Below are 25,293 nucleotides of genomic sequence, written 5' to 3'. Positions count from 1 at the left end.
AAGTGGGGCGGGTATCGGGTGCCCATTTTCTTCCACAACTCCTCCGCACCAATTCTCTCTCAATAGCAAAACCTCCATTGAAATGCTCGTGACTGAGCTCAGAAGAACCAAAGAAGAAGACGAAGAAGGCTTAACAAATGTCTGTTATATTCAGATACAAATCAAAGCTCCATAATTTCACTTTCAGAACATCTCTTTTTTTCTTATCATCTTCCAAGTTCCATTCCTCTCCTTCTTCTTCTCTCAAATCCAAACCAAAACCCGCGCTCTTCTTCAACTCATTTCAAGGTTCTAGAATAAGTTTAGAGTTTAAATTCCAAGGTTCTAGACTAGGGTTAGGGTTTAGGCATAAATGGGAAGGAAGCTCCGACAACTATGATCATATGAAAGCAGAGGTGAACTGCCCGCGTTGTTCGAAGTTGATGACGGTGCTATTCTCCAACCGGCCGTTGTCGATCACCGCCGGCGAGACAGGAATTTATCAGGCGGTGAATTTGTGTCCTCATTGCCGGACGGCGTTTTACTTTAGGCCGTTTAAGTTGGAGCCTTTGCACGGGAGTTTCATTGAGATTGGGAGAGTTAAAGAGAAAGAGAATGATGGTGAAATGGTGGGGAGTTGTGGGAAGAATGACGGTAAAATTTGGGAAAAGTTGAGGTCTTACAGTGGGACTAGTGGTAGAGGCGATGATGCTGGCGGGAAGAGTAGTTGTGATACTGAAATGGAGAACAATATGACGGTGAAAAAGGAAGAAGGGTGTGGTGAAGGAGGAGGGTGGGGAGGTGCTAATTTAGGGATGGAGTTGCCTACACCAAAGGAGATATGTAAAGGGCTTGATCAGTTTGTTGTTGGTCAAGAGAAAGCCAAGAAGGTAGGTAATCTTTGTTCTGCTTTTTCTTTGATTGGATTTTTTTGCTAATATAGATAATTGGAGTAATGAAGTGTGGTTAGATATAAGGGATCATATTTGGCAAGGTTAGTTACTTAATTCTTCCCTTTGGTTGGGGGTGAGAAAAGCATGGGATTCAATTTAGTTCCTACTGACTTGATAATACTCCATCTTGCAGGTGCTCTCTGTTGCAGTTTACAACCATTACAAACGAATATACCATTCCTCTTTGTATAAAAAGTGAGTAAATATGAGCTGTTAAATGACATATCATCCAGCTAAAATGTACTGAACTTGTGAAGTTGTCTTGCCTTAGTGGAGAGTCTGATCCTATCGCCGGCCATTCCATCTAGAAACTTGTTTATGTTTTACTTGTCTCGAACAATATCAATTAGCAAGACATTGACTTCTCCTTAGATGCTGTAATTTTATTGCCAGAAACCTGCTCTTGATGCTTTTCAAATTTGAAAAAATCCCCCATCGCGTTCATGAAATGTAAAAGGACTTTGCAGCCACTTAATAGGATTTGATTCAAGCGCAAGAGGGAATAGTAACTAAAGGGTGACCAAGGATCCAATGTAACAAATTGGTAATGTCGCATAGAACACTTTCAGAGGCCAGATTAGACTGTGATCATATCCATTTGAAGACAAACGAGCATAAAGAATTCTTTTCTAATCTTTACGAAAAAGACGAGATTTATTTAATAAGTGATAAAGTACAAAGAGGAAGAAACGAAATCTTTCAACATAGAGATGCCATGAGAATGGGACATGCTTCCTCCACTTTGATGGTGGTTTTCTTCTTTGGCAATGTCTAATTCTGGTACAAACATGCAAGGGAGGAGTTTCAGGGTACTATTTCAGTGTTTTAGCATCATAATGGACCATGTTGATTAGTTCGCAACTGAAGCATGAAAGATGGAGCTATTTGTCTTCCGGATCTGACATCATCCAATAGCTTGGTTGACTGCTATCGTCTCGCTTCAGCTAGATGTATTGTGATGTCTTGTCCTTTGCACCTTTTAATTGTTAAAATGCAAGTCAAAGCTGCAAAAACATTTGGCATGCAGAAAACATTGTATTCACTTTAGCATATTGCTTTTGGTTCAAAGTGAATGAGTGGGAGACAATCCTTGAGGTTTTTTTATTTTAATTTTTTGGGAGAAGTGATCCTTGCGATTCGTCTACGGATATTGCTGAGTGTAGCATATATTGCAGATGATGCATGGTAACTATGAATGTAGTTACCTTAATTATTGGCAGATGTGATTGTGTACAGGGATCCTCCTTTTTTGTGTTCAACACTAGCTTAGGTTGGCTATTTCACTTTTGAATGACTTTTCCTTATGATGGGAAAAAAGATTTAAGCATAAGATGAAAATTTTAAAACAAGCAGAATAGTGTGCTTTGGGAGAAGAGGCATTGTAAATTTTATTTGTTTTGGTCCCTGATAGTTCCTATTTTAATGTCAGGTCAGATTCAGATTCCAGTAAAGTTAGAGATTGCCTGGAAATGTTTGATAATGATTCCGTCGAGTTAGAGAAGAGCAATGTTTTGTTGATGGGCCCCACTGGCTCAGGTATGATATCTGATTCTAGTTTGAGGAGTGTTTGGGGAATAGCCTCTCATTCTTAGTTTCCTTTTGGTGCACCCATTGAGTTTCATTTTGTATAGAAGATTAGGTGCTTGTTTGTAGAGAACATATTGTGTTCTATATTCTCTACTTTTTGGTATATACTATTACTGCTAGTACACCGGAAATGTTCCCATTATTAGTAAAATTATATTACATTATTAAAAGAAATGATATATGGTCGTCTATCCATAAGAATTGTAGTTTTAGTAGACTTTATTGGTCATTGTGTTCTAACTTGTGTTTTCTGTGAATGAAAGGACAGGGAAGACATTACTTGCGAAGACGCTAGCTCGTCTCATCAATGTTCCTTTTGTAATCGCAGACGCAACAACTTTAACACAGGCAGGTTTGCAATAATTTTTTCGCTTCAACTTGATTCAATGCTATTTCATTTTTCCTTTGTTCCTGAAATAGCTCTAGGTTGTGTACTTTTCCACTTATGAGGAACTCAAAAGTAAAAAATAAAAGATGACTGCATGCTTTGATTCTTCTACATATCAAAAAAAATTGGGGGGTGGGGGGGGGGTTTGAATTTAACAGCAGCATACTTTGAAATTGTTCCTTTCTCCACTTAAATACTAGGTTCTTGTCTTTGGCAACATTTGAACCCATAACGTGCGCTTAACCCTCACCTTGCAAATGCGCTCTTACCATTAGACCAAAACCCTGGGGGCTGACACTAATGATTGAGTTTTTTACGTGATAGGACTAATCTGGCACATTCCATAAGAAGATTAAACGAGGAGGATAAAATAGTACAGCTCTCTTTAATTTTTATTCATTTGTCATTGAACAAAGACAAACTTACCATTTTTTTGTTTTCGAAACGACCAAACAACTGAGTTTGTTGTTTTTGTTGAAACGACCAAACAACTGAAGCTTCAACTGCTGGTGATCAAATATCTATGTCTGTCTACTTCCCTCTCAAGATTATCTCCTAAACTTTGTACTGGGGAAACACACATCGTTTTAGAAGTCAAAGAGACTCTTATTAACTGTAGCACCAAGTGCGTGCTTGTAGTATGCAGTACAAAGCAAAAACTTAGCTCACTTATCACACATGGAGTGAGATACGGAAATCAATGAATCTGCATCTCCTGTACATCTGCATTGTTATGGTTGGTTTAAGTAGAAATAGAGAAGGTTTAGCTCACATGGAAGAGAATGTGAATAAAGAAGTAGATAGAGGTTTTGCTTAACCAAACACAAGTAAGAAGTTCATCAGTCCTTCCTCCGATGCCTCCCGTTCATTCTTAATCATTTCATTATTTTGTTGTGTTATTCTGTTCATAGGCCCAAGCCCACTAAAAAGTTAATAAAGATACGTCTTTTTCCATTTATCTGAATGTTGCACACATGTCAAATTCATTATTGATCTGAAAGTGGTCGAAGATTATATTTGTCGTTGCATTTTAAAAGATATGAGCCTGGTTGTGGAGTTGATTGAATTTTACTTCTGTTTATTCTTGCCGTACCATTGAGCTCTGGTGACCTATGTTTTCTGAGTCTAATTGATTCTTATAATTGTCGACCATCTTTAAGTAAACCTGCTTCTCCAAGGAGGTGAAATGAATTTTTAGTTTATTTTACCTTTTGTTAGTAATATCAATAGCATGCAAATAATAAGTATTTATCCATCTTCTCTCTGTAGGCTGGTTATGTTGGTGAGGATGTGGAATCTGTATTGTACAAATTACTCGAGGTAGGCATGATAATCTAATAGCGTTTGAAAATAACTTCTTTCTGTTCATGCCCGGTCTGCTCAGTTAGCTCATCTTATTTACATCCCTTCAAATCAGAGTTGGTGAAATTAGGAGTTTAGATCAGAAAATGGTCTGACGCCTGTACTTGTGTGGTATTATGAAGCAAGAGGGATATGATCCAAAATGTTTAGTTTTCTTGTTTCCAGCAATATTACAAAAGATAGAGGCAGGTGGAACAAAATTCAACTATGTTCTCAATATCGATACTATCAATAGATAACTTTTTTACCTTGTGCAATCTTTTCAATGTACTTTTTGACTTCGGTGTTTCTAATACCTATGGTCAGTCATCCTCTGAGTAAAAATCTTGATGGCTTCTCTTTGGGTACTACTGCTTGTGATTCTTTTTTGTTGATTTTGCAATTTCGTTTCACATTGTTGATGATAAACACTTACATTTCCTCTTTTATGTTTCATATCTGTCTATCTATCTCTGATATATGCATGATGATATATTGTTTGTGCACCTGATATATATTCCACATTTCGGGCTTCAGCTTTCTATCTCTTTGTCAAGCAATTGGCGTAGTTTCTCTTTTGTAATCTGCTTCACTTTTGCACTATCAGCAGCGTAGTTATTCAACCCTAAATTTTTGGTGTTCTTGGTTGTTTTCAGGCTGCTGACTTCAATGTTGAAGCAGCTCAGCAAGGGGTTGTCTATATAGATGAAGTTGATAAAATAACTAAAAAGGTCCAGTAACGATTATTTACTGTATGAGTTTGGATAATTGATTTTAAAGTAATCACTATCATCAGTCATCTGTGTAGGCTGAGAGCCTGAACATCGGCAGAGATGTATCTGGGGAGGGAGTCCAACAGGCGCTGCTGAAGATGCTTGAAGGAACTGTGAGTATTTATTGCAAATTGTTTCATCTGTTCGTTCCAATTGCCTAATACTCTTTCGAAAATGCTTACAGATTCATGCCTGTAGTTCCTTGACTTCAAATATGTTCTCTTTTGAAGCATTTTCGGATATCAATAATCTCAGTTGCTGAGCTTATCTTAATTTCTTCTTCAGATTGTAAGTGTACCTGACAATAGAGCACGGAAGCAGCCACGTGGCGATACTATTCAGGTATACTGAATCTAGTAAAGCCTTTCTATCTACTTTTTTCTTTTCTAAAAATTGCTGGCTAACAGTTTTTTGGGGAAAAACACTTACCACTGGCTTTTTGGATGGTAATATAGTTTACAAATTTAAAATCAATTTGCTTAAGTTGGCCTTGGAAAGAAATCTTTACTGGAATGTTTGCTTGGCCATGGAAATCAAAAGGTCAGACAGTAACCTATTCAACAAAAATAAACAGGATGTCTTCAGTTAAACTACACATATTTTTGGAGGGAGGAAGTCAAGTCAAATACTGGTTTATATGTCTTGCAGCAATCACTATGAAAGATGTAATGTTGTATCGAGATGGATGCTACTTGTTAAATGCCTCATCACTGTTTTTTTCCAGATGCTGACTGCTTTTTATATTTTACCATATACTAATTTGCAGATTGATACTAAAGACATTCTTTTTATCTGTGGTGGAGCTTTTGTTGGTTTAGAGAAGACAATTTCAGAAAGGTATTTCTGTCAAACTCAACTAAATTCATGAAACACATTTAGGTTAAGTGATATATTATGGTCATCTTATCATTCCATTGCTCGCAGACGACAAGATTCTTCAATTGGATTTGGAGCACCTGTGCGAACTAACATGAGAGTTGGTGGTCTAACTGATGCTATAGTCACGTCATCACTGTTGGAATCTGTGAGGAGATCCCTGTGACTCTTGAGCGTAGTTTCCTTTTCTGAATCTAATGATTGCTTGACTCTTTATTCTCGTGAAATTCTAGAAGCCAAATGCATTGGAAGCATTTGAATTCTCTAAACCAAATGCATCGGAGGCATTTGTTTGACACTGCTTTCTGTATCTAGGTAGAAAGTGACGATCTCACAGCATATGGACTCATACCTGAATTTGTGGGGCGGTTTCCAGTTTTAGTGAGTTTATCTTCACTGGATGAGGATCAGCTTGTTCAGGTTTGTTTACTCTTTTTTGCATTTTGGCATTGTAGTGTTTAGTTTCACGTTCTCCTGCTTTAATCAGCCTTTTGGTGACTCAACCTGACTCAGGAGGTTGATGACCAACTTAAAAACAGTCAAATGATGATGAATCCTCATAGTAATACATGTATTGAGGTGTTCTATTGAAATGGGCTCGACCAGAGTGGAATTGCACTCCGATTAGGTTGAGGTTTAAGTTTGATTGATTGAATGGGGTTTGTGGGAGTTTTACGCTTTGCTTTAGGTGCTACCGTGGACTCTTAGCTGACTTTAAGAATGGAAGAATAATAAACTCCATGTGTTATGTTAAAGGTACTCTCTTCCGATATTGCCTTTTCTCTCTTTCTCTAATCCTTTTTCCCATGATGACATCAGTTAAAATCATGAACTTCTCTTTCTGTGCCTTTGGACTTAAAGTTTGGGGCGCTGCCACTGCCGCCGCCTGCCAACCATTACATTATTAAGTAGGCGTTTGGACATAAGAATTGTAAAATTCGAAAAAACATGGTATTTGAAATTTAGAGTTGTGTTTGGACATAAATTTCAGTTTGGGTTGTTTTTGAAGTTTTGTGAATGGTTTGAGTGAAAATTTTGAAAAATAGCTTTTTGCAGTTTTTCAAATTTTCGAAAATTTCCAAAATGCATCTTCAAGTGAAAATTGAAAATTTTATGAACAAACGCTGATTTCGAAAAAAGTGAAATTTGTTTGGAAAAATCTTCCATCAAATTTTATGTCCAAACGGGCACTAAACTTCTTCAAATAATCCTCCAGTCCTTTCAGATTCTTTGCATTTATAGTCTACATCAAAAGTTCTATCGAACCTGTTGCTATTTAATTCAAATATCTAATTTATGTACCTTTAACCTAGTTAAATGCTGTAATCTTACAATAGTAGGTTAAAACTTGGATAGAGAAACCAACCAACTGAAAAAATGAAAAATGCATAACTGTGTATGTTTGTAAACATCACCGAAACCTGTTGTGAGAAGACATTTTTAATTTCAATTTGCGTGCATTTGGAAATTATGTTGTTTATGCCTTTTGGACTGCCAGGGAAAGGAGAAAAAACTATAGGCTGCTTGAAGATGAAAGAAAATATTTGAAGTTGGTGTTCTCTTTTGCTATTCTCCTGTCATATTGTTTCTTAATTCTTACTTCCTTTTCTTCCTTTTGGTTGTGGATTTTTATTTCTGCAGGTTCTCACAGAACCCAAAAATGCTCTTTGCAAGCAGTACAAGCAGATGTTCAACTTGAATAATGTAAGGTTTTAGCTCAGTGCTGTTTAACCGTATGATACTTCATTCCGATGCACTGGATCAAATTCAGTTAATGTATTGTGAAGTGATTTGTTTTTATGTTACAGGTCAAATTACAGTTTACCAAGAACGCACTTCGACTTATTGCCAAGAAAGCCATAGCCAAAAACACCGGTGCACGCGGTTTAAGATCTATATTAGAAAGTATTCTAACTGAAGCCATGTTTGAGGTATTGCATGGCACCACCACTGTTTTGCTTTTTGGCGTTAATTCTGGAAGAGCTTGGAAAAATATCTCACCATTTTACTCTTATCACATTGAGGCTACTCAAGGGAGGAGAAACTTCACATATTTATTTGAAAGTAGGAACAGTTTGAGCCATTTGATGAGTTCCGTGTTCAAAATGTTTCCTGATTTTCTGATAAGCCCTTTGTTTCATATCTGCGGATTATTGTGCTAAGATATTTCATACTTGGAGCCTGTTTGCTGGTGTGGTAGCCTTTGAATTACCTGCTTTGATTGTTACTATCTAAAATTTTACTTGAGCATTCCATGAGTGGTTGGCATAACTATATTATAAAGAACTTATCTCTCAAATTACAAGATTAACCTAAACATAATATTGTAGTGTCTTTTGGAATTGTCCAACTTTAGGCGCAACAGTGGTTTCAAAAGCTTCTATCAAAGTGCTTTTCCTTTCAAACCCTTCTTGACTATATGTCTTTTTAATCATGTAGCGAGAACTTGAAGAATTGCTTTTTTCATGCTCAAACGCATCACATTCCCAAACGGCGCCTCAGTGAAACATTGTTTTCTTTGTCAAGCGTGCCTCTGATTTTAATGCAGCCTGTCCATTTAAAAATCGACATCTTTACATAGCTCTTGAATTCGTGTGCTTTTTTCGGCCACATGGCACTTAGAGGATCCTTTGTACAAGTCACAACTGTTCTCATAAACCATATCTTGGAATATTGTGCACAGGTTCCTGGAAGCAAGCCAGGCGAGGACTTTGTAGAGGTTGTCTTGGTTGATGAAGAGGCTGTTGGAACAGCTGATATATCTGGATGTGGAGCAAAAGTTCTTCATCGTAGCAGTGTGCTGGAGCATGCTTCTCGTCCTCCAGGATCAACAGTGACAATGGTATGTCTCCTTTTATCAGCCCGTCGCATTATATATCTCATTATCTACTGAGGTGTAGTTCCTGCCAATTGTAGATATGTTTGTCTAGGATTGACCATAATAACTAGAAATAAACATGCAGTCAATGAATTGGGAGGAGACCATGGGTCTCAGGTTCAAATCCTTAACTTTTAGGGGTCGTTTGGTTGATTGTGTGGTATAAGTGTATAACTAATACCAGCATAAAATTCTGCATGAAATAATACGAAGTTTAGTTGGTTGCGTAAGAAAAAATATGTGCGTCATTATTTAATGCAACGTTTGGTTGGTGGTGTCAAATAATATCTGCACCAAGTTATGCGGGAATCTATATATTGTTTTATGCGAGAGAGAATGTAAAATAAAAATACGTGTGTTAGCATATGAGAGTTGGACTATCTAAAGACGAAAATTCCCTTAGAGTAAGTAATTATTGTATAACAATAATCTCTTCATATTGATCACCTCATAACAATCCATTTGTTAATAATCAACGCATAAACAATCCCCACATAAGTTCATAACATTCATCAAGAAAATAATTTCCGCATAACTAGTTGGTGAACCAAAATGATCCCTTATTGAAATAGTGGAACCCAACAAGTTTGAGATTGAGGCATAGTTGTTTCGTAACACACACACCCGAAAAAAAGGAGAAAAGGGTGTTGTTGCCGTCGTTGTATTTCTTCTTGAAATAGTCTTGTTAGAAATGAGGAAATAGTCAGGTTTACCACTTTTCTTTCTCCGATGTTTGAGACTAGGGGTGGCAAACGGTTGGGTTAGATCGGATATGGGACAGGTCGGAAGCGGGTAATGAAAAAACAATTAAATTATCCGACCCGACCCATATTTATTACGGATAAAAAAAGGTTAACCGACGGATAATATGAGTAATTATATTATCCACGACTTCTTGAATATCATCACTTTTGGGAGATTTCTTAGTCTCCCAAACTTGAGTGAACCCTCAATTTGAGGCTTTACAAATGTAAAAGTTAAACCCATTAGTTATCATTGGTTGGATAATATGGTTCTTATCCATATTTGACTCGTTTTTAAAAAGTTTATTATCCAACCCATTTTTAGTGGATAATATGGGTGGTTAACTGGTTTCTTTTAACCATTTTGCCATCACTATTTGAGACAGTTTGGAGTGGTCTTTCATTTTTTTTCTTTTGTGGATGTTAAACTCTGTGACTTGTGACCATGGTGAGAATGGTCACAAGTCAGTTATTTGCCCCTTCTCAAAAAAATTGCACTATGACTACTAGTGACCATTCTCACCATGGTAGATTGTCTAGTAACAAGCTTGAGAATTTTCCTCTACTTCAATGATAGATCTTAGAATGTGCTCACAATCTTGTCTGTTTGCTATTGCCTTTAACTATTATATTGCAATTCTGCAAAGCTTCAAGTTACCTTTATGTTATCCTTAACAAAACTTGAGGACTAGTAATATAACAAGTTAACCTTTTAAACCAAAAAATAAAAAACAAAACTTGAGGACCATGGGGAGCATAACTACATTACCATGTCAAAGTTGAGTTCACCAATTAACGTAGATCTGACTGTCTGTGTGAACGCCTTCCACCTTCATTCTTCAACGTTCAAGTATGGAATTGAGAGACGAATGATTTGCGATGATGTTTATTTGTTTTGTGACTTTGTATAAGAAAAGAGTATGTACTAAAAATCCTTTACATTAAAACATGAGTATTCCGAACCAAAGTAATGAGTTGGTGTATGTTGCTTTCCTAAATCACTAGTGAGTGACTACCTGTCACTGATGATCTTTCTTTTCGTATATAAGGATTGTCTTTTCTGTCAGGAGCATTATTATGATTGTCAGTTGCTCACATACTGAATCTTGGCCAAAAAGTAGAGAAATGTGTCAATCAAACTGTTTGCACAAGATTTTCTACCTTCTCTAGTAGGATTGCTAAGTGTGATTTATTGAGTGATTTAGCCTATTTTTTCAGGAAAAGAAGGAAGCAACAAAAGAAGACTTGGACTCGGAGTCTGAGGCTCCATCAAGAGCCTTGAGCTTGTAATTTCAGGGGTCTGTTTCTTTTCTATTTTCTTTTTCTGTGTCAATTCTTGTATATAAAGTAATTAAACGTGCAAAGCCTGGTTGGGCTTCCTTCTTCTAAAGAGAAGGCTTTTGTAAACCTAGATTTTTTTTTTGAACTCCCAACTGAGTTTATATAAGTTCGGCACAGCCTCTTCCCCTGGATACCCGGCTTTAATCCATTTTGAAATTCAGGAAGATGCTAAAAGTGATGCAGTTCTGTTGTCTTTCTTGTTAGAGGTTCTGTTTGAAAGCGCAAGATTGCTTAATTTAAATTTGAAATAGTGTTAAGGGGATGATATCTCTTCCCTGTATTTTGTATATCGGATGAACTAGAGTTTCCAGTATCTTGCGATGGTGAGATGAGTTTTGCTTTGATATCCTCGCCCCTCTTTTTTCCTTTTCTGTGAAGCAATAAGAGAGTAGGGATCACCAAGTTCCACAAGGCATAAAGAAGCATATAATTTTCACACCGAGTATGGAAAATTCTGGTACATGCATATACGTTCGTCACCTCGAATATGCATCACCCTCATATGTAGAAAACAATACCATTTAGTAGGAGAAATTCCCTCAACAAAACTAGACAAGATACTTACCTCATTCTGAAATAATTTTCACTATCCAATACCGTCTTCCTTAGAAATACTTCTCAAAATGATTAAAACCTAATCAAATATTATCTAAGGAAATCAAATAATACTAAAGAAAATATCCGCAGTCAATAAGGATTCAATATTTGCAATGAAGTATCAACTGCCGCATGTTAATGATTTATTTGATTAGCTTTAGGGTGCTAGGTTTTTCTCAAAGATGGACTTTATCGGGGTATCACCAATTAAAAATTAGTGCTTCAGAAGACGGTTTTTAGGACTCGTTATGGGCATTATGAGTTTTTGGTGATGTTTTTTGGTTTGACCAATGCCCCAATAACTTTCATGCATTTGATGAAAAGTGCGCTCCACCATTATTTGGATTCTTTTGTCATTTTGTTCATTGATGATATTTGGTAGAGCTATTAATATGGGTCGACCCGGGTTAGCCCAGCCCACATGGGCTTTAGCAATTGACGGGTTGGGCTAGGCTAGCCCACTCTTTTGATGGGCCTTATAATGGTCACCCACCTCAACCCTATTTGGCCGCGAGCCCTAAGGGGCCGACCCATCATTTTTCAAAATATAATTTTATATTTTTCTTTAAGTTCTTACCTAAAAAAAAGATAAATATTTTAAAGTTAAAAAATATCTTATTGAAAAAATTTCACAAAACTTAATACCTTTTTATACTATCTCAATATATCACAATAAACACTAAAAAGGTAAAAAACAAGACTATATTTCATTCACTAAAATTCAAAAGTCAAAATAAACTTTTCAAGAAAATGTCCATGACGCTTGTGAGATATCCAATACATCATCTTCATCAAACATATTTGAATCTGTTTGTGACAAAGTTGTCATAACCTCTTCACTTGCATCTACATCTACAATTCATATGTAAGAATAATTAAATTTTAATAATTAATAATATTCAAATTAACATAAAAGATATTAATTTGAATTTGGGAAAAGTCGTGAAGCCAATTTTGAGTAATAACAAGTGTTTGGGCATTTTCATGGCGGATGCAACTCCTGTACTTTGTCAGAACACGCCCGCCAATGCTAAATGTTGATTCCAATGCTACTGTGGTAATAGGAATACTAAATACATCATGCGCCATCACTGAAAGATCGAGATATTTTCTAGAATGGTCCTTCCAATATATTACAACATCCATCTCTTGAAATTTCTCAGGATCAAACTTTGGTTCCTCTATGTAAAGATCCAATTACTTTCTATCGCTGGAGGCAATATATTTTAAATAAATATTTTTATTAGGCCTACGGGCCGGCCCAACCTAGCCTCAGTCAAGCCTCACGGGCACAAGCTTACTCGGGTTGGGCTTGTCTCATTTTTAAATGGGCTCCAAAAATTCTAGCCCAACCCTGCTAAATTACGGGCTAGGCTGGGCTAGGTTGGGCCAACAGGTCAAGCCCATATTGACGGCCCTAATATTTGGTATATTCACATATTAGGTAGGAGCACGAGCAACATTTGAGGATTGTGCTTTAGATTTTGAGGGAGGAGACGTTTTTTCGCTAAATTAAGTGTGAATTTTGGTTGGACAAGGTGCTATTCTTGGGCCATGTGGTGTCTAGTGATAGGCTCAAGGTGGATCCAAAAAAGATTGAGACACTTCAGAGTTGGCCTAGACCTTCTACCGTTACAGAGATCAAGAGTTTCTTAGTTTTGGCGGGCTGCTAACATCGCTTTGTAGATGGATTTTCATCTATTGCAACTTTATTGACCAAGTTGACTTAGAAGGGCGCTCCGTTCAGATAGGCTAACGAGTGAGAGGAGATATTTCAGAAGCTCAAGACTGTTTTGACTACTGCTCCATTTTTGATATTGCCCTCAGGGTCAAGGATGTATATAGTTTATTGTGATGCTTCGCATGTTGGGCTTGGGTGTGTGGAGATGCAGGATGGTATGGTGATTCTTTCAATTGATGGAGCCGACATACAGATCGTGGCAGACTTATGAGGCAATTAGGCCAACTAGTTCAACATCACTGACATGGTCCTAGTTCTCAGATCTTTTCTTGGGGGAGTTTATCCCACAGACGGACAGACCTGCAGGGATGAGTTGCGCATTTAGTTTAAGCATTTGCGCCAAGAGGGTATGACCGTGACCCGATATGCTTTGAAGTTTACAGAGTTATCATACTATGCATCTCCTTCGATTTCTACTAAGAGAGAGAAAGAGTATTTGCATATCCACAACACCAACACATAAGTTGGACGCAACATTCTCCAATCGTAATAGAAATCAACACTCCTTTTATGAGATTAATCAAAGTTGTGGGTGTGACGGTCAAGTTTATTCATGAACTCGAGATCGAGCGGCTGCCTTGATTTTCTTTTACCGAGCAATGAGTGCATGAGTTGAGTCCAAGTTTGCTAATAATAATCTTTCCTCGTTTCACAAGAAGCTTCATTAGCAGAAATATGGAACGCATTTTAAGCAAGAAAAAAATCAATCTAACTTTCTATAATTTCAAGTAAAAATATAAAACAATTACGTCATTGAATAAATTTAAGTACCTATAAAAAAAACACCAGTATCGCATATACGCCCCTTATGAGTTTTCTTATTCACGACCTCTTGTACTTAAAATATTTTATATATTAATAACTTTTAATGTTATAAGTGATATAAATTCATCTTAGCCATTTGCAATATTTAAAATGCTGCGAATAAATAATATCTGATTTCCCCGAATTAGTTTAAAGATATATTTAAAAGTTTTGATGTGGTTCTTGGACCGGACAATAGCAAGCTAAAGTTAACTATTTTAAGTAAAAGGCTTTCTACGTTCGGGAAGAATCAAGGTTGCAATAGCTATGGCTTTCGATATCCACAAACACGATTAATTCAAACTCATGCCGTGTATGACCCATTAAATAAGGAATATTTCTTAAAATAGGAACTCAAGCAAAAAGAAAAAATACTTGAATAGTAATTAAAGGAGGTTTTCAAGGAGGCCAGAACAAAAATGTTAGTTTTTTTGACTCGCACCAAAATAAGCAGAGAGAAAATTAGTTACCTTTTTATACATAGCGCATGAATTACATGCGTTATACCTGTTAATTTACTGACCCACGATAATTGCTAGGTATAGCGCATAAATTAAATCCACTATATATAGCATATTTATTAAATGCGTTGTACCCTCCAATTATTGTATCCCTCGCACAGAGTATTTGCTTACTTAAGGAGCTTCATTTTTTCTGCAGAAATTCATTTAAAAAAAAATCATTCTTCAGCATCCTTTATATTTTTCTTACTCATTCCGAAATATTTTCTTACTTAATTTTTCTGCATTTTGGCATAATGTCTGAAGAGCAAAAAATTAGGGTTGCATTATATTGGGGAGGGGTGAGATTGTCGTGGAGAATAACTCAGTACACTATAGTTGTTCTCCACAGTGTATTGTTAAGTTGTCATCACATTGGAGCACGATAGATTGGTATCTTTGATATGTAAAAGAATGAGTGTGAGTAAACGTTCAGTTAATATTAATGTAACCGGAAGATATCCATAGTCGCTTACTCCACAAGGGGTTGCTTGTGAAGCTGAGTTTAACATCGAAGACGATGAAAATCTGGAAGTTTTTTTGAGGACTCCGAATGAACACTGGGAATTTCTTGTGATAAAAATGCTTGAAATGTACATCAAGTCTGAAAACGTACGCAATATTGAGGTTCCACAAAATAGGGATAACCCTTAATCATATGGTGGTATTTTTGGAGCAATTTTATCCGAACAGGTTCCGTTTGAAATAGTCGGGCCACATCTAAACATATCTCCACGGGCGAATGAGGAGCGATGCCATAATTCACACGTCGAATAGTAAATTTCAATTTTCCTTGTTCTAGTATAATTTTTTATGTGTCATATCCGTACTAACACTCATATCTTCTGAAAGGAGTACCGGCCAGATATAAACTTTACAATTTATGAACCAGCCAACAACTGGAATATGCCCGATTTTTTGGGTTTGGATCATGCTGGTCCATCCACGAGTCATCAGCAACTCGATAATGTGCATCATGGGCGATCAACAGATTATGAATTGTAATTTAAGAGACAAAGTTAATATATAATGTTAGAATGACTTTAAGAAATTCATTATTTTATTGTTTGTGCAGTGAAAACGAGCAACATGAAGGTCATGTCCTTACTCAGTTGCCCGAAGATGATATATTTAATCAGGATTTGGCAAACACACAAAGTGAGGGAGTTGATAGTGATTTTGATAACAATGTTGATGTGTCTTGACATGATACACCCTTCCCTGATGAGGTTGACGATGATGAGGAAATGCGCTTTGCGGATGAGAATGAGAATGAGCAACATGATTTGACAAGGGAGCATGATGCCACCAATGAGCATACTTCATATATGCAGACTCCACATACCGTTAGACCCAAAATGTACGAGTCACATGTGCCCTTTCATTCAAGGGAGATTCCCTTTCTTGATCAGTTGCCCAGTGTGCCGGATGTGGATGCCCTCACAAGGGATCTTGATGACATTCAGACAACTGTGAGGGATGAATCTATACCAATGGAGTTGTCAAAGAATATATTTTTTGCTGATAAAGCATGCCTTAGCAGGGCGGTGTGAATTTACAGCATAAAACATTGTCATGAGATTAAGGTTTATGAGTCATCTAGTAAGTATATAAGGTTATTTGTAGTAGATGGTTTCAAGGTTGTAAGTGGATGTTGCACGTAAGAAAGTTGAAAAAAAATATGTGGGTGGTGGAGAAATACATTGGCAACCACACTTGTTATATATGAACACATACAATGGAAATTATTTTAACTTGAATGTTGACTTGATTTATTTTGTCTTGATTTTACACATTGAATCGTCCATAAGGTACAAGATTAAAGAGTGTATAATATCTGTCCATCAGGTATATGGCTATACCATTACCAAAAGAAAGACATTTCTCGAGCATAAACATGTGCTTTAGATTGTTTGTGGTAATTGGGATAAGTCATTTGCCGATCTACCCAGGTACATGGTTGCTTTGAAATACTTTAACCCTGGGACTGTTGTTGAATGGAAGCTTGAGCTGAGTCTGGAAATACAAGAATACATATTCAGATATGTGTTTTGGGCATTTAAACTAGCCATTGATTTTTTTGCATTGTCGGCCAGTAATCTCCATAGACGACATACATGTCTATGGAAAGTATGATATTAATATGTTGATTACTATTGCAGTAGATGCTAATGGAAGCATATTTTCCCTCGCATTTGCTATTTGTGCCAATGAAAGTCAAAAGACTTGGACATGGTTTTTGAACTACTTGAAGGAGCATGTTGTGAGACAACGGTCATGTATTTGTCTAATATCTTATCGGCATGGTGGGATTTTAAGTTCTATACAGACTTTGGATACATGGAAGGAACTGTATACCTACTAGTATTTACTGTGTTAGGCACTTGAAGGCCAACTTCCAGCGAGTTTATCCGATAAAGAGCTTACATGATTTAATGTGGATGGCTGCAACAGATCATAAATAGTGTAAATACAAGATGCAAATGAAATTGATTAGGCAGGAAGACCCGGGAGCTTATCGTTGGTTGATGCGACATGAGCTTGATAAGTGGAATTTACATGAGGATGGTAGCAGAAGATGGGGAATTTTGATTACAAAGTGTCAGAGTTTTTCAACGGGTTGTTGAAGTCTGCCCGTGGATTGCCTGTCACTGCTATGGTGCGGATATCATTTAAGCAGATGGCGGAGAGGTTTGTTGAAAGGTCCTGAAGTGCATTGTCCTTATTGGAAAGAGGTCTTCAATTTATGTCACAGCCGATGAAACGATTTAAGAAATATAGGAAGCGAGCACAGTAGCATACCTATTTGCAATATCACAACGAGCGAAATATATTTGAAGTTCGCACTAGTTTGTGCCAAAATCGCGGTAATAATACCCACACCATCAATGAATCTAACAGATTATGTTCGTGTGGGAAATGGTCAATCTATCACTTGTCATGTTGACATACTATGCAGTGTTTTCAACATGTTAGTTTTGCTGCGACGAGGTACGTTGATAAAGAATACAGTGTTGCTGCATACGTGAACACCTATAGTAACCACTTTCAACCAGTGAGTGCTGAGCATTTGGCCGCCGGAACCATTTAAAATGGTGTGTAACAAGAATTATATGCATCGCCGACCAGTGCGAAAAAGAACGCAATACGAAACCAAATGGATGTTAGTGATACCATTTGTAGACATGTGATTTTTGACTCTCCCCAAGATTTTTTATATTTGAGCATGTAATATTTAATTTAGGCCTAATATCACTATTTCAATTAATTTTGACTCTTTTACTTTATTTTATTATAAGAAAATAAAAATTACAAAAAAATAGTTTCATTAATGTGTTGTAGTCATTTTTAATCTTGAAAAATACAAAAAAATAGTTTTATTTTAACAGTCAGTCTTATTTAACAGTTATTTTACTTAAGTAGAACTAATTAATAAATGAGATCGTATTTTAGTCTCGTTCGTGGGGAAAGAATGAAACTTGAGCTCGAGCAACCCATTTTTAGGCCTAATTTTTGGACCTAACCCATAATTCCCAAGCCCATAATCCCTAGGCACATACCCCTAACCTAAAAAAACCCTATAAAGCAAACAAGACTCTAGACCTAGATGGGGACACACAGACTAATCCGTTGTTTTTCTCTGGAAAGGATCAAATACACACAAAAAGCCAAAAGGCTCAAAATTAGTCGCAAGACCCTAGGACCTAAGAAATCAGGCGCCGCAATTCACATAGAGACCTCCCCTAATACCTTCTTCTTCACAGAAGAAGGACTTCTTCTCCTGCAGATTTTGAACGCCGAACCAGAACACAAACAACCCCCTCCCTAACATATTCTTCTTCACAAAAAGAAGGGATCGATACATAGTAAAGAAAAGCTTAAGCATCAGCCATTAGACCTTCTTCAAATAGAGAGACCTAGAGAAAAATCAAAAGAGGCCATCCCCTGAACTTCACCTGCTCACCCCCTCTTCAACAAGGAATGAACAGATCTGAATTCGAAAATGAGAAGGTTGGATTGGGTTGAGTTCGTCGAGGTTGTCGTGTACAGAGTTTCCGATCCTGATTCTATTTGATTTTTTATTTATTGCGATTTCGAGATCCGATCATAGCTACGGTGAACTTCATTTATGTAGTTGCTGGAATTTTTGTTAGCCAAAAAGATTATTTCAGGTTCATCTTTCTTTTCCCCTCTGTTATTTGCGGTAATTCTGTCATATATTTCATAGTTAAAAAATGGAGAAAGCTTATGTTTGATTGTTCCGACTCAATTCGTTTGAACATTGTGTTGGTGGGTATCTTCCTTACTAGCTTTCTTAGCTTAAGATTTTAATATTTCTTCCTTTTGAAATCCAAAGTGGTCAATAATAAGATAGTTTTTTCAAGTCTATTTTAAGGGCTAATCTCCGTAGTTGATCAAATTGAATTATAAAATCTGTTTACAAATTAGCTTGTGTTGGAGTTAATCATGAAATCTGGGCATTGATTTATGTTAAAAGGCAAGTAAGGAATAGGAAGACAGATTTATTAAGTGAACTCCTTTTGATCCATTTAGTTAAAGTCGTGACTGCATTACTAATTTCGTTGTTGAATGAGCTTCTCTATACTGCTGAGACATTTTCATAGAGACGGTACATGCATAGGATTGTGTTTGTGTGACAAAGGACAGAGCATGTGTTAAACTTCTGAATTTGGAAATGCCTAGCCCGTTAGTAATAAAAATTACTTACATGTTTAGGAGTTGGGCTGGTTGAATGCATGAAATCTCTTTTAGTAAAAGTACTTCATAATCCCGGGCTATTCTTTATCACAATCACCAAATTGAGAATTACACAATTCACAAACATCGTAGTTTGCTTTAGGCGTGTTTATAATAAAATCATCGTGACTATGGGTACAGTTCCTGTAACGTAGTTGCGATACACAATTGTTATAAATTCGGGGGTACATTTCATGTGTCCCAGTTCTAATTTTCAATAAGGTTAAATAGAGCGTGTCGTGAACCACGGGTGCATTTCATATAGCGTGGCTTGAGATATTTTTTAAATAACCTTAAATTAATTCTTTGCATAATTAAAAGCGGCTAAAAGGTTAAAAAAATGCACATAGGTTTAAGAGTATTTTAAAATAAGATAATTAGGCCAATAGTAATAGTTGAGCGACCGTGCTAGAACCACGGAAGCCGGGAATGCCTAACACTTTCTCCCGGGTTAACAGAATTCCTTACTCGAATTTCTGTGTTCGCGGACTGAAAAACAGAGTCAATCTTTCCTCGATTCAGGATTTAAAATCGGTGACTTGGGACACCATAAATCATACCAAGTGGTGACTCTAAATAATAAATAAATAATCTCATTTCAGTTGTCACTTAAATTGGAAAAAACACCCTTATACCCTTCCGGGGGTAGTAAAAAGGAGGTGTGACGGCTCTGGCGGCTCTGCTGGGGATAAAAACCTAGAACTTCTGGTTCAGGGTTCAAAATTTGAGCTTAGAATAACTGTTATAGTTGGCTTAATTTATTATCTGATTTTATTACATGTTTGGGCCTAATGTGCTAATTGCCGCTTTTTACCGCTTTGATATTGTTTGGACTGTATATAAATTGTTACGAAACCCTTCTCTCTCTGAGTCTTCTAAATCATCTAGGAAGTGTACACTTCGTGTGACTTCTCTTCTGTTAGAGTCATATCCCAATTTTAGAACGAGGTTCGGACAAGTTGCAAAGCCGGTGAAGCTTCTGTATTCCTAGTACGTTCCCCCCGGCTCGAGCTGTCCGCTCGGGTAAGCTAGGTCTAGAACAAATAAACCCAGGTTTTTAAACCTAGAAAAATACAACCTCATGCCGAATCCCTAGTAGAAACATTTGCTTGCATCACGTACATTTGACTTTGGACTCAACACAGGGGTTGGGTCCGTCTAGGACAGGTATATCCCAAAAAATAAAAGACCATCCTGATGCATCCTAATGTGCTACATTCAAGGATAAAAGGGTCATTTGACGGACCAATGATAGTTGAGGGCCAATGAAAAAAAAAGGAAAAAAAATGAGAAAGAAAAGAGGGTGAAGTGTGAAAATAAAGTAAGTAGGGCCCAATTATGTTTTTATTTCACATTTTTTAAGAAAAAGACAAAAAAAAACAAAAAAAAAACAAAAAGATTTTGCACTTTCCCATCATTTTCCAAAAAAAAAAATATCAAAAAGAGGAAAAATAAAATCCAAAAAGAGTTTACATGTCTCATCATTTTTCAAGGAAAAGAAAAAAAAAATATTTTCTCTAAATTAGTTGTTTTTTCTTTTTTCGCCCGTATCCAATCTGCCCGAACTATGCATACCTGATTCTCGTCTTTCGGGGCGTGATACGTAGGCAACTCACATAGGGTCCGGTCTTCCTAGTGAATCTTAGGTTCTTGGCTTCGCGGGGTCTTAGCCAAATCTTGCTATTTTAGCCACTTTTAGCCACATAGGTTAATTTTAGAAAAATAGTCACAATCATGTCTTGCATGTGTCCAACAGGAAGGGTTGTTGTCTCACATAACGTTCTAGGTCTTTAACTTATTTGGTTTTAATTTTTCTCACACATGTGTGGATTTACTTACCGGGGTTTGAGCATGACAGACGCCCCAGGACCATCTAGTCAGGATCGGTCGATCAAAAGTGGCTTAAGGAGATTTTTTTTATTTTTATGTTTTCAGTATGTTTTTCTTTTTTTATGTCGTCTTTTACCTTCTAGTTTTGTAAAGTAATGTCGAGTCTTTTGTTATTGTATTTCCTATTTTGTATTGAAAAAAAGATGTATAATAAATCAAAAAACGAAGAAGAGATTTTGCATTTTTATATTTCTGTTAGAAGTTTTCTTTAGAATACTAATTCTAGAAATTAAAAAAAAAACAATTCTTTTGAGGATGTTTTTCCTTTAGAAAATTAATATCTAAAACTCAAAAAAAAATTTGCTTTTATATTTCCTTTAGGATACTAGGACTAAAAACTCAAAAAAAGAATGGGATTTTCTCTTTTGATCAGGATCGGTCGATCAGAAGTGGCTTAAGGAGATTTTTTTTATTTTTATGTTTTGAGTATGTTTTTCTTTTTTTATGTCGTCTTTTACCTTCTAGTTTTGTGAAGTAATGTCGAGTCTTTTGTTATTGTATTTCCTATTTTGTATTGAATAAAAGACTTGTAATAAATCAAAAAAAAAAGAAGAGATTTTGCGTTTTTATATTTATGTTAGAAGTTTTCTTTAGAATACTAATTCTAGAAATTAAAAAAAAAATAATTCTTTTGAGGATGTTTTTCCTTTAGAAAATTAATATCTAAAACTCAAAAAAAAAAAATGCTTTTATATTTTCTTTAGGATACTAGGATTAAAAACTCAAAAAAGAATGGGATTTTTCTCTTTTGATATCTCTTTACAAGTTTTCTTTAAGATATTAATTTCAAAAAGCCAAAAAGATTTTTCTTTGAGGTTCTTCTTTCGGAAATTAAAAAAAAAAATTCTATTTTACTAGAACTTTGGGACATTGTACATAGAATGAAAAAAAACATACTGTATCTTTTGTTTATCATTAGAATTTCTCCTTTAGGCAATCAAAATTGAAATCCAAAAACATTTTGTTTTATCTTTTTCATTGCTTGTTTCGATATCTTGCGTCAGTATATCAAATGAAAATTCAAAATATTTTTCTGTGGTTTATTCTTTAGATTTTCTTCCTAAAAAAAAGAGAATCAAAAAATATTTTTCTCTTCTAAGGTTTTTTTTTCTTAATAATTCCCATAGAGTATTTATTTCAAAAAGAAAAAAAAGAAAATATATGCTCGTTAAGCTTGTGTTTAAAATAGGTCATAGAACATTAAGTTTAGAAAATTCAAAAAAAGGGATTTGCTTCTTTTATTTCTCTTTTCTCATCAGAGTAGTCATTAAGGTAAAAAAGAAACGAAAAGGGAAAAAGGAGAAATGAGAACGATAGTTTGTTTACTTTACTTCCGATCTTCCCAAACTATGCAAAGATCTGATTCATGTGGCGTCATGATACGTAGGCAACCTACATAGGGTTCAATCGAATCATTTTTTATTTAAAAGGAAAAAAAGGATAAATTAAAAAAAAGGAAAAGGAGAGGATGAAGTTGTGGGACATGAGAAATGAGAGGAAAGAAAAGAGCGTTAATCAGAAAAGAAAAAAAAAAGAGGAAGGGAAATGAGCAAGCCAAGAAGTGCTAGAAAAGAAAGAAAAAAGAAGATTAAAATGAACAAAATTGGGATGATGCCAAGTGAACTTGTGACCCTAAAAGACATTCTAGAACCGTTAATTGTTGCTAGGTGTATTGCATGCAATGTGATATTTTTTAGTTGTTAAATGCCCTAATACTAACAGGATGTCACTATTTTGTTCCTTTTGTTGTCTTCATTGAGCAGAAGGGTGGTTGGTTTGTTGTTTTTAAGTAACTTGCCCATACAACACAAGGTTAAAGAGAAAGGTAGCCATGGCTAGCAAAGACTTGGACACATGGATTATTGATCCGTCTAAGGGAATTGTTGAATCAGAATCTGAGTTGAAAGAAGAGGACTTGAGGTTGAAAGGACAGATGGCCAAAATATACCAAGCCTGGATTAGTGGGCGTCCTCCGCCATTAGTTACCACTAATTACACTGAAAGCCTTGTCACCATTCCTCTACTATCATAAGTCCAGGATATCTCCCCACAACCTCTTCACACTCCACCCCCAGAACCACTTCATATCCCGCTCCTTTGGCCACTCATGCTTTTGTAGCTCCTCCACCATCTATTTTTCCTCAATACTCTAGCGAGACTGTGTTCAAAATCCCTGATGCCCAACACTATACTCCAGAACCAACTTTCAAGGTCTCGGGTCCATACTCCTATGCTCCTCATTTTGAGCCTCCTAGTTAGACTGCAAAGCCTGCTAAGACCTCCTCACTCTCTCTCTCTATCTCGATGGGGAGTCTGACAAGAGCATGGCGAGCCAAGTCGATGAATCTGGTCGCATACTGGGTAACAGTCATGGAACCCTGTTGAAGACGCTCGAACTGCCTCTAATAGGTCTCTCTCTGAGTGATGGGGAGAAACTTCTCCAGAAATAGCTGAGTGAACAGCTCCCAAGTCAAAGCTGGCGACCCGGCTGATCTAGCCAAACAGAAATCCCTCCACCAAGTCTTGGCGGATCCAGACAAGCGAAAAGTGGAAAAATCGACCCCATTGGTCTCAACTATCCCCATGTTCCTAAGAACCTCGTGACAACTGTCAAGATAATCTTGGGGATCCTCAGTAGATGCACCACTGAAAGTAGTATTGAAGAGCTTGGTGAACCTATCCAGTCTCCACAAAGCATCGGTAGACATAGCTGCTCCATCACCGGTCTGAGCTACCATACCCGGCTGAACTGCTCCAACTAGCTGAACTGCTGGAGTCTGAATCTGGGGAGCTACCTGCTCCGAAGTGCAAGTATCAGGAGTCTGGGCTCCTCCTCCAACCTGGGAGACAGCTGGTGCTACAGGAAGCAAACTTGCCCGGGTGACAGTCTCCATAAGGCCCACTAGACAGACCAGAGCATCTTAAAGAGTTGGAGTAGCAATAATCCCCTCTGGGACCTGAGCTGGGCCCACCGAAATTGCTGGGGACGGAACCTCATCATCAAAGTCAACCTGAGGCTCCACCGCTGGTGCTGCTGCTCGGGGTTGAGCTCTGCCCCTACCTCGGCCTCTAGCACGGCCTTGGCCTCGCCCTTTGACCCTCGTGGGAGCTACTGCTGGGGGATCGGGCTGCTGGTCAGTGGATGAGGAAGCATGTGTTCTCGCCATCCGCAAAAGAACAGAGTAGAAATTCAATTAGCTTTGAGAAACCAAATCGCACGATAGGAAAGAGTAAATGTGAGGTTTTCCTAACTCTGTAGCCTCTGGGGGATAAATACAGACGTCTCCATACCGATCCCTCAGACTCTACTAAGCTTGTTTGTGAACTGTGAGACCCATGTAACCTAGAGCTCTGATACCAACTTGTCACGGCCCGGATTTTCCACCTTTGGGAGTCGTGATGGCACCTACTAATACAATCTAGGCAAGCCAATCAATTGCAAAAATTACCTTTTTACCCATTTTATATTCATTAACAATTTCGAAATAATAACAGTTAAACAATAGAATTTAACATAAGTGGAAGAAAGAAACAATAAGCTATCTCAACATGAATATACAATACAACTGTTTGAGTCTCGACTACCCAGAACTTGTGTCACAGTTTCACAGACGGTCTAAGAATACTACAAATAAAGGGTCTGAAAGAAATAAATAAATACAACACTGTCTCAAGAAATGCATGAAAGAAACAGGAATAGTAGATAGAAGGAGACGCCAAGGCCTGCAGACGCCTGCAGGACTACCTCGGGTCAGTCAGCAATCTCACTGCGGTCCGAAGTCCACAACACTGGGGTCTGCACAAAAAAGTGCAGAGTGTAGTATCAGCACAACCGACTCCATGTGCTGGTAAGTGTCTAGCCTAACCTTGGCGAAGTAGTGACGAGGCTAGGACCAGACTACCAAATAAACCTGTGCAGTTCAAATATATACAGCGGAAAAGAAATACAGAAATAAACAAATAAAGATAGGAGGGAAAAACATGCTTTAGGGAATAACAGGTAAAACAGAATATCAAGAGAATTATAAAGGAATCAAAATCAACCACTAACAAGAATAAGAAAAACAAATGCAGAGTTCACTTTCTTTTCACATCTTGTTGCAGGCGTACAACCCGATCCCATTTCCTGTATCGCGTGGCAGGC

At 37.0% G+C, this 25,293-nt stretch overlaps 1 protein-coding gene across 1 annotated transcript; it reads left to right on the top strand.

Annotated features, from left to right (window-relative positions):
- Positions 1-10,990, top strand: LOC104214768 (CLP protease regulatory subunit CLPX2, mitochondrial). Its single transcript, XM_009764482.2, has 15 exons — positions 1-869; positions 1,066-1,127; positions 2,362-2,468; positions 2,788-2,867; positions 4,177-4,227; positions 4,905-4,979; positions 5,057-5,134; positions 5,307-5,363; positions 5,788-5,858; positions 5,946-6,045; positions 6,213-6,317; positions 7,539-7,601; positions 7,706-7,828; positions 8,581-8,739; positions 10,737-10,990. Exons 1-15 carry the CDS (start codon positions 138-140, stop codon positions 10,806-10,808), a joined length of 1,935 nt encoding a protein of 644 aa, XP_009762784.1. The 5' UTR covers positions 1-137; the 3' UTR covers positions 10,809-10,990.
- The last annotated feature ends 14,303 nt before the right edge of the window (positions 10,991-25,293 follow it).

The sequence above is a fragment of the Nicotiana sylvestris genome, chromosome 1, assembly GCF_000393655.2.
Source record: "Nicotiana sylvestris chromosome 1, ASM39365v2, whole genome shotgun sequence".
NCBI lineage: Eukaryota > Viridiplantae > Streptophyta > Magnoliopsida > Solanales > Solanaceae > Nicotiana > Nicotiana sylvestris.
The sequence above is the reverse complement of the archived record's forward strand: the minus strand, read 5'-3'. Positions and strand labels throughout refer to the sequence as shown.

Excerpts from the sequence above, each read along its gene's own strand:
- LOC104214768 (XM_009764482.2), top strand. The coding sequence starts at position 138 with ATGTCTGTTATATTCAGATACAAATCAAAGCTCCATAATTTCACTTTC. Across the intron at positions 2,868-4,176 it reads ACGCAACAACTTTAACACAG|GCTGGTTATGTTGGTGAGGA; the intron begins GCAGGTTTGCAA and ends TTCTCTCTGTAG. Across the intron at positions 5,364-5,787 it reads CACGTGGCGATACTATTCAG|ATTGATACTAAAGACATTCT; the intron begins GTATACTGAATC and ends ACTAATTTGCAG.